Consider the following 9,363-nt stretch of genomic DNA (forward strand, 5'->3'; position numbering starts at 1 on the left):
TCATATTACGTCACACGTGAAACCCTCTATAGTCTGCCTATTGCGTCTACTCGGGCACAATTGCTGCAGTTTGTTGGTTGTAAGCTTGTTTTTGTATCTTTTCATTATAAGGAAACCCTAAAAGAACCACCAAAATCAGCAGAAAAAGCGCACAAGGCGAAACAAATCAGGACACCGAGCTGAGGTGCAACCTGTTTTCCTCCTTGGGAGAACTTCTGTTTGAAGGAGTTTCTTCTAAGTAAAGACTTGCTTGTTTCAATATAATGAGACTAAACGACTGCAGTTTGCATTAAAATTGCTGAAATACACATTCAGCCATAATTTCACAACACGCGTAACTTGTGACAGAAAATAAATTAACCCATACAAAACCACGTTGCTCGTTGACCCATCAATGACGAGCCCGCTTCGGTGATTCGGAATGTTTTATTTGTTCCCTTTCATCTCACCACCTTCCAGTTTAATAACACAAAATTCAGGTAAAATGTGTTTTCAAGATGCCTTATGTTTGAATGCAGTGCTTACGGGTACATTCTGGCAAAAACTACCTCTTTGATGTGTTAATACAATTTTAAACTATATGCATGTACATAGTCATCGTAGTAGTTTATCATTCAGGGCTAGAGGAGGCTACTCCAGTGGTTAAAACAATAAATCTATATAAGTGTGATTCTTTCGCCATTGACCATATTTTTCAGATCGGTACACCTGTTCAGATGAATATGTACTTTTTAATCTTAAACACACTCCTGAGGTTGGTTTTCTTCGAGTGTTGACAGCAGGGTTTGTCAGAGCACATTCTTTTGTCACCATTCATTCTATTTGGTTTTTCATTATATGGTCCTGTATTACATTGTGGTACATATTATGATGTTTTTAATAATCCACGTGTGTATTTTTTATATTTAATTCCGACCCATAGTGTATTTTATGAAGGGTGCATTAGCGCACAAGACCATCCCAAGGCCAGGGTAAGACCGTGGCCGTGGAATCTAGTCAAATCGTGGAGGAAGGAATAAAAAAACCGAAGTAGTCAGTTGCGTGAGGGGGAGGCATGGGGCACCCCCCGCCCGAAGGCTGTGCCCCAATTTCTGACACTGTGTAGACAAATGCAGCGAATAACTTTCCACAAGGCATTCCATTATTGCCATCTTGCTAGTGGCAGAAAGCAGTGCGTGGAGGGGTTTATATTAATTAAGCAAATGTCGCACCTAACAGTGGTTCCGCATCACATGCACAAAGTAGGAGGAGCGGCGCCCAACGACTAAGCGGAGGGTAAACTGAGCTTTGAGGCTTTCTGCTGAAACTAATCAACAGTATAAATGCCGAATAAATAGCAACACAATCCGAAAGGGGTCATGATTTCAACGATAAAAGACACACACCAGGCCTTCTGTTCTTCTTGTTCAAAAGGACTTTATTTTGATAGATTTATTTTAACATGACGCTTCGTTAGCAAGCAGCACAACGTTCTGGACAGAATAATGGCTCTGCACGTTTCCTGCAAGAAATGGAATTTCCTCATGGGAGGACTACAAACAAACCATCCATTTCAAGCGTTTCAACTATTGTCGTCTTTTAGTCCTCTTTTAGGAAACACGTATATGGCGGCACAAAACCCTTGACTCTACATATATTTTATTTATACAAATTTCACAGCTTGTAATTCAGGCTAAGATTGCGGTTTATTAATAGGGATACTTGAACCGACTCTTAAATAATTCAAATGAGTTGCAAGATATTTAAAAACGACAGTCAATGACAGACGATGTACCATTCCGCCAGGACTAGGTCAACGGTGTAAGGCACGCAAAGATCATATGCGGTGTTTGACGACTTCAGACAGACAGTCAACAAGAGAACAGGTTGGCTGTACGGCACTAAGATTGGTTATGCCTGCAGTACAGAAGCGAGCAATGTTCACAAGCAAATTATGTTGATAGTTCGCTCATGGAGGATCAGGGGCAGAGTGATTCATTTCCTGAACCGCTCAAGCAACCAACCCGCACCGACAAAGGAGGGTGGTGCAAAACTAAAGCTTTGGAACGAAGTATCGAAGAATGCAGGGCAGCAACAAAGTCTATGAAGCACACTGCACGGCCAGCACGGCTGCGATTTAATACATGTCTTTGTAAGAGTGCAATGCCGAGTGAATGCTTGAATAAGCGCAATGGCAGAGAACGGTCTACACGGCATTGCCGCTCTGGTTTAATGCTATACTATGCTTGACTATGAGAGTGTAGGGTGAAGAAAAGGAATGTAAAAAAAAAAAAGACAGTCGGGAGACCAGGTGACTCAGGTATGTCGACCGATCACACTCAACACTAGACAGAAAAGATACGGTGAGAGCAGGAAAGGCACCAGGTGACCTAAACTGCTGGACTGGTCATACTTTACTAAGGTTTTCTGTAATTGTAATTACAGCTGGCTGTTTCTTGATGACTGGTGTGTTTCCGTAGAGCCAGGTTCTTTTGATGATGTTCCTTGCTGCCAGTCTCCTCCGTCTGTTGTCAGATGTCTACGCAGGAAGGAGAGAGTTTTGGCCCATGCATCCTGGCAGGCATGGGCGTGGAGCTTCATCTCCCCACCAAAGTCGACTATCACGCCTGTTTGAAAAAAAAAAAACCGACGCACAGTCACAGGCTGGTGGCTTGTTACAACACAAAACATCCCAAATGCCCAAAAAGGATTTTCTATTGGTCTTGTCCGTCTTCCGTGCTTCAAACAACCCGCACAACTGTCCGTATAACACAATGAACAGGACTTTGACAAGACACAGGAGGTAATATGAATGAAAGCAAAGCCGACTCATATTGTTGGGAATCCATAGGCCTCATGAAGACCGTGGGGCACTCGCGTCTTATTAAATATCCCTCTTCTGAAAGCTTTCTTGTTTAATTTTTTCTGACCTAATTTCCCCATTTTCTTTTACAGTAGAGATAATCTATTCATTACCCAATGCAGCATTATACAGTCCCCTCCCTACAGGCTGGAAGGGAGGTTCTAGTAGATGCCCCGCCCCTGGATAGCTCAGCACTTCGTAATTCGTCTTGCCGTGAGACTGCAGCTTCTGGACAATCCGTCTGGCGCTCTCTACAGATGGGACATTCTGATCATCCTCACCAGTTATGAACAGAAAATTCGCCCTTGACTTTTCCACCTGATGGATAAACAGACGCAAGTTTAATGCCCACATAGTTTGATACACAAAGCTAGGAGTAGGCCTAAGGTTTTCATCTTAATTAGGCCACGTTATTTCAAAATTTGTGCATTAAGCGCCGTCCTGTGGCACAGAAGTTATAAGTACGAGCAATGGTATAGGCCTAACCATAAAGTAGACAGCCCACGTTCGCTTTTGTTTGGGGGGGGGGGTTAACGGTTATCGGCACAGATATGCGAATTTTATTCATTCTTGAATTCACAGAAGAGCAAGCTAATACGCGTTTTAAAAGTGAATTTGGAAACTGTCAATTTACTTCTGAAAATAGAACATTCATTTCGTCGGAATTCTTAAGGAACTTTTTCAACGTGACAGCATTCGATTTTGAAAAACAGGCGGCCACTACCGTAGCTTATGCATACAATGTTATACTTTCGAGTGGTGACAGCACTGAATGTCTGCATTATCTTGAATAGTAAGTTGAGTTTTTCTAACTAGACGAGAACATTAAGGCAAAAACTGCATGGAGAAAAGTATGTCTGTTCTGTTATTCGAGACTCCCTCCCTCCAGCAAATATGAGACCAGTAATCACTACTCCGCTAGATATCTTTACAGTGATAAATAAACACTGTATCCAACAGAGTAAACACATCATCAAATATATATCATGAATGACTATCAAAAACAGAATAATTTGTCCGGAAAATCTCAATGATGTACCACACAAGAATTTTCAAGAAGAACCCAACCCAGTCAAAAGCTTACACTGATCAGTTGTTCCTGTGGTAAGTCATTCACGTCTGCTAGAAAAATGTCTTTCATTACAAAGCCTTCCTCGGTAGTGTAGCCTTTGCGAATATCCTGAAACCGAAATAGAACAACAAGTTTGTGCCCAGTTTCAGCTACAAACAGTACGCTTTCACTTATACCAGGGACATATATTCTTCATGTGTTTTTCAATTATCTAGTTACATGTAGTCATGGGGATCAAATGTTAAGGTTCGCGATTTATCGGGAAGTTTGGACACCAAAATGAAAGGAAGATAAGTCGCTGAAAGTCATTCATGGAAATTAACATGCCGTGCATAGATTTACATAGTGAGATCAGCTTAACACTCCAGATTGGAAACTCTAAATGGTACTATTTAAATGTTCGGTGTAAGAGTAAATAAAATGAAACGAAACAATAAAGTTTCAAAAATGTATATGTAATGAGGTCCACATACAGATACGAATATCTTGAACAATGCTTACGAGCACACAGTGATACATACCGGTTGATGTGCAGAGGGGACTTTCTTCCCTTGGTACGTCAGGTGTGTTATAATGATTGGAAGACTCGAAATAGCTACAACTGCTTTTATCTAGGATAAAATCCAATGGAAAAGAAAGAAACAACAAGATTATAGGCTTTTGTACTAAAGAATGAAATGATGTTTCGTTTGTTATCTGGTGTGAAGTTGTGTCTACAGGTGTGACCATGTCATTCAAAGTTGTATTCAAAATCATGGAATCGACTCAATTTACATTACATTACATTACATTACATAGTTTATTCGCCCCTCACATACAATAATATATATGGTGGAAATTACGTGGTCCTTGCTCTGCTAAAAAAATACAATATTAAAAATACATATATATAACAAAACACATTAAGAAGATACATTAAACATTAAAACACCACAATACATGTACATGTAACTAAAATGAGTTATTTAGCTCATAACGCCTGTTAATTAATCCAAACTCAATTCCAAAGTCAGGACCGCATTTTAAAGATCTGCTAAAAAAACAATAGAGTACGAAGTGCATATAAATGTAGTATTTTGTTGGGTACCTGCCTCGGCTCAGGAAGTTATTTTCTAGGCTTCCTTAGGTTTATGCTGTTTCTATAGCAGCTCTGTCAAATAGGCCCCTTGCCAAGTATCTCAAGGGATAATCATGCAAATAAAAAGGAAAACCTAAAGGACAGTTAGAATAGACTGGATTATCCCAGGATAAACAATTAAGGCTTTTATAGCTAATTCCTAATACATATGCATTTATTGAAAATGAGGGCTGTGTAAAATGGGCACCCTGCTAAGATGTCGGACTCAAGTCGATAATGCATCAAAATTGCCGTTTTCCTTTTGCGTGTGAAAACCGAGTTCAAGGTTAGAAATTTGTGATCTTTCCCAACTGGAAAACAGAAAAAAAGAGTACAGTGTAAGATTCTTAACAGGGACACCCTCAAAATCTTTTCCCAACCCAATAGACAACGCTACACAGCTGGATCTTCTCTTTTGTGCTCCCTTCTTTCCGTGCTCTTCTATTTTGTAATTGCACAATCCGTCATGATGGCCTTAAAACTGTGAAGTCATCAGGTGTCTATTACTATTAATAGCACGCTTCACGTAGAAGCAGAACATGTACTTCGTACCGGTAAGTGGTTGGATCGAGTGCATGACTGATGATTGCTGAGACTGGTGGAGCTTAGATTACATAAACTGTGCATGAACGTAACCCAAAAAAGACCTATCCACACCTTACATTGGTTTATTTACAAACCTGCGGTAGTCGGGAAGCCATCTCCAGACCCAAGCTGCCGCCAAAAGACATGCCTAAAATGCCAATTCTGTCTGAAGGCACGAAGGGCTTAGACGATAGCCAGGCAGTTGCCTCCTGTATAAGACACGAGACATGGAGAGCTGAGTCAGCTGTCTTGCGACAGAGCTGAGAACGCACAGGCAAGGGCAGGGTTACAGCCCTGAATAAAATTATAAATTGGGTACTAAATGGGATGAAATAACCCCAACATTACTCTGTTTTACAATTACGCTGGGTACAAAATTAAACGAAAAGAAATTGAAAACAAAATGAAAGATGGAATATAAAGCTTTGAATTAATCTCGATGCACATTAGTGAGTCTCTTACAACATACTCGCTGGTTCACGAACAACTACGAAATGCACGGGTTATGGGAGCGTCGCTACCAGCCAAACCGACACTCCTGACCACCCTGGGTATGCCCAGCCGATGGGGGAAGCTTCTGCTTCGGGCGGATACATTGCTTTCTCATGGATTTCTACCAACCAATGTTATACACAGAGGACACATGCTCGGGAATTTCCCACTAAGGTGGAAGGGTTTGACTCATGTCTTGTCTGGCTGGTTACATAATCGACGTTTCAACTTTTGGGGTGGGGGTGGGGATGGATGGAAGTACAAGAGAAAACTCAAGAGAAGTCAAAGAATTAATGACATTGCATCAATACTCTGACATGTGTTTGACAAAATAAGAAGACTTGCTTTATCAAGCCGGCTGATTTTCTTTTCATGCATTTAAATGTAACATATTCAAACATTACTAGTTAACTTTTTACAGGTAATACCTCAAAATATTCAAACTCAAGATATTTGTAAGACCGAGGGAGGTCCTCGTAACTGAAGAAGGGTAAAGCTAGGACAGCAAATCCTCGGGAAGCAAGTAAAGCTGCTCGGCACTCAGTGAAGACCCCTGCCAAGCCATAGATGTCAATCACTGCCGGAAAAGGACCCGGTCCTGAAAAAGAGAAAACAGGTTCCGAGAAAAATGAATCGTAACAAAAGATAATTCTGATGTATGGGGGAAGCTGGTCTCAACTTATCCAAAGGCGAAGGTCGCTATTTGAACAACCATTTTGTGGCCTAGCGTAATCTCTTTCCCAACCATTAGGCAGTCCACTTGGTACCCCACTTTGGGAAAAAAATTACAGTGTATGGCACTGACTTGCCTTTAATTATATTAGAACATGTGTCCAAACACTACACCTGCTTCGCCACAGTACATAATATTGTCAAGCAATCTGTGAAATCTTACTGCCAGGAATGCTGTCATCTCCGAGAAAAGCGAAGTTTTATATTTTTTCCAACGATTGTCCATCCTGACGATCTTTGAAAAATACTGTTCGTTCAAATACAGCCACCGTCCAGGGCTTCAACAAAAACGTATGTGACGCTTTGAGCTATTGGAAAAGTCTATATTAACGGGTAATATAGAAACTGCCAGCACACTTTGGTAAGCCTAAACTCATTATTAACTAACGAAATAGATGCCTTTTTGTAACTAACTGTCTAAAGGAGAATTTGGACTGGTTAAAAATTCAAGTCTCTTCTGAAACTTTGGAAGTTTACCTCACGTGAATATATCATCTCGCCATCATACTTAAGAAAATGACATGGCTCAATGGCCATTCCTTCGGAGTTCCGAACAGAAGACTTGTTTTCTCGGAAAAATCCGTTTTCAGGACATCTAATGTAGCTTTCTGTTTTTCCACTGACATTAACTCTCAAGGATGGGTAGTAAAGTGGTTTTGTTGGGCATAACGATGTGTGGACGGTGTTTGACCGACGAACGTGCCTGTGGAGAGCAAACAATGACACGGTCGATCGTGCAAGTGTATGTACACACATGTACACGGTGCATGACATGTTTCGTACTTGAATGTGTGGTCACGCAGTGACTGTATGTGGTGACTGCCGTCACTTCACTACCCAATGAAACGTTGTTTATTAGACAAATTCTTAGCGTTGGATTGTTGAAGAGGAAACAAAAACTAGAAGTTAAATCTGCCAACCACAAGTACTACGCGAAGCCATGGAAAAATGCATTTTTGAGGGCCATAATCGGTCTGCGCAGATCGATCTCACCCGTGCATTGTACAGGCACTAATCAGGAGCGTCATGTGGTCCACATGACGAGATTGCGTGGCGAGATTACACGAGCTGCACTTCGAGGGTTAAAAATGAACAGCGTTTTTTTCGATTTTCTCAAAGTAGTGTTCTCAAAAAATAAAAAAAAGTTCGTGGAATGATACACAAAGTAAATCGAAACCCCCCAAATCGGCCACTTTTGACAAATTGCAGTACATGTACATGCAAATCCTATATACACTGCCTTTATGATCTTATTGGTTCGGCGCCGCTCTGGTGAGCCAGTTTGAACTGGGTGCGCACTGATGTGATGTAAGAAAAATGGAAACAAAGACTTACCTTTGGGTTTGAAGAGAATTCCCCGGATTCTCCCCGAGTTGACCTTGATTCTTTCAACCTCAGTATCCTTCATGAACCATCGACTTATTTTGGTCGTCGCCAGTGGCTGTGCCGAAAGGAGCGAGGGTAACTCCAAGTGATCACCGTAGACGGCGAACATGAGCTCGACAGGAGACCTCACGTCCTGCTTCACGAAGCCGATGCCCTTCTTTTGGTCTGGACCCGGGTGCAGACTCCAGACAAGTCCCATAGGTTCTATGCCTGAAGAAGTGCATGCACTTTCATTGTACAAATGCCATTTTCCCGCCAGTCAACGTTTGCCTTCTTGGAGTGAAAAATATGAGTGAGAATTCCCTCGCAAAAGAGGGATTTTAACGATTTAGAGTGAAATCTACCTACTCTTAAAGATCAAACTTCCTGGCTCAATCGAGTCTCGATCGGAAGTGATTCGTTTTCAAATAAAGTACCATCTAAATTCAGATCTATAAGTTTTCAATCTAAATCTAGTTCTAATGGTTTCACTCTTTGAAACAAGGCGACCATTTCCATGCCTCTCAAAGTGTGCTTTCCCATTTTTGCATTTCTTCTTTCATACAATTTTCTTATTCTTCACTGTTCTTGGAAACGTACAACCACTGGCATGATAGGCGTGGGAGAGGAAACCCAATACGCATAACAATGTCTCGTATTATCACGGGCATCAGACACAAGCAAAACCAAATATCAAAGTTCTCCATCAAATGGAGGTACCAGAAAACGTGGGTGTCAGCTAGAAGGCCAACGGTCTAATTCTGGCCGCCCGTTAGATTAACGACCTTGACAAGGCTCTCTGTCCACAGATTCCAATACCGTCGATCCAGATCTCAACTGGGCATCGTTTTTATCCAAGGATGTTTTGTTTATCTCCATGTTCGTATTCATCACAACATTTGCGGAACATCAATCAAAAACATCATCCAGGCAGGATGAACATCATCCAGGCGGGCAGGCACTGCCTCCATTCCACGAAAAATAAAATTCTGAAGGGTAAGGCTAAGATGTCTGGTCATGGTCATTCCTGGGATGCTATCCGGCGGGAAGGATCACACCGGTTTCCCTCGTGTACTGTGCGCAGTAGGCTTATTGAGTATCGGTGGTATCGCTGGTTCACGTACAGGTACATATATGTTTCAGAGGGAAATTATTAAC

The 9,363-nt window shown here is 41.5% G+C and overlaps 1 protein-coding gene across 1 annotated transcript in view; it reads right to left on the reverse strand.

Moving 5' to 3' along the window:
* Positions 1-376: 376 nt before the first annotated feature.
* The window catches only part of LOC147800552 (acyl-coenzyme A amino acid N-acyltransferase 2-like), a 9,626-nt gene continuing 639 nt past the window's right edge, over positions 377-9,363 (reverse strand). The window contains exons 2-8 of the mRNA XM_087144824.1: positions 8,176-8,436; positions 6,537-6,706; positions 5,712-5,825; positions 4,436-4,525; positions 3,927-4,022; positions 2,956-3,160; positions 377-2,606 (exon numbers count right to left, since the gene is read on the reverse strand). Coding sequence (XP_087000950.1) covers positions 2,419-2,606; positions 2,956-3,160; positions 3,927-4,022; positions 4,436-4,525; positions 5,712-5,825; positions 6,537-6,706; positions 8,176-8,436 — 1,124 coding nt within the window. The 3' untranslated portion in view covers positions 377-2,418. The remainder of the gene's footprint in view (positions 2,607-2,955; positions 3,161-3,926; positions 4,023-4,435; positions 4,526-5,711; positions 5,826-6,536; positions 6,707-8,175; positions 8,437-9,363) is intronic.

The sequence above is a fragment of the Acanthaster planci genome, linkage group LG01, assembly GCF_054643075.1.
Source record: "Acanthaster planci isolate LZ-2023a linkage group LG01, COTS_SCS, whole genome shotgun sequence".
NCBI classification, from domain to species: domain Eukaryota; kingdom Metazoa; phylum Echinodermata; class Asteroidea; order Valvatida; family Acanthasteridae; genus Acanthaster; species Acanthaster planci.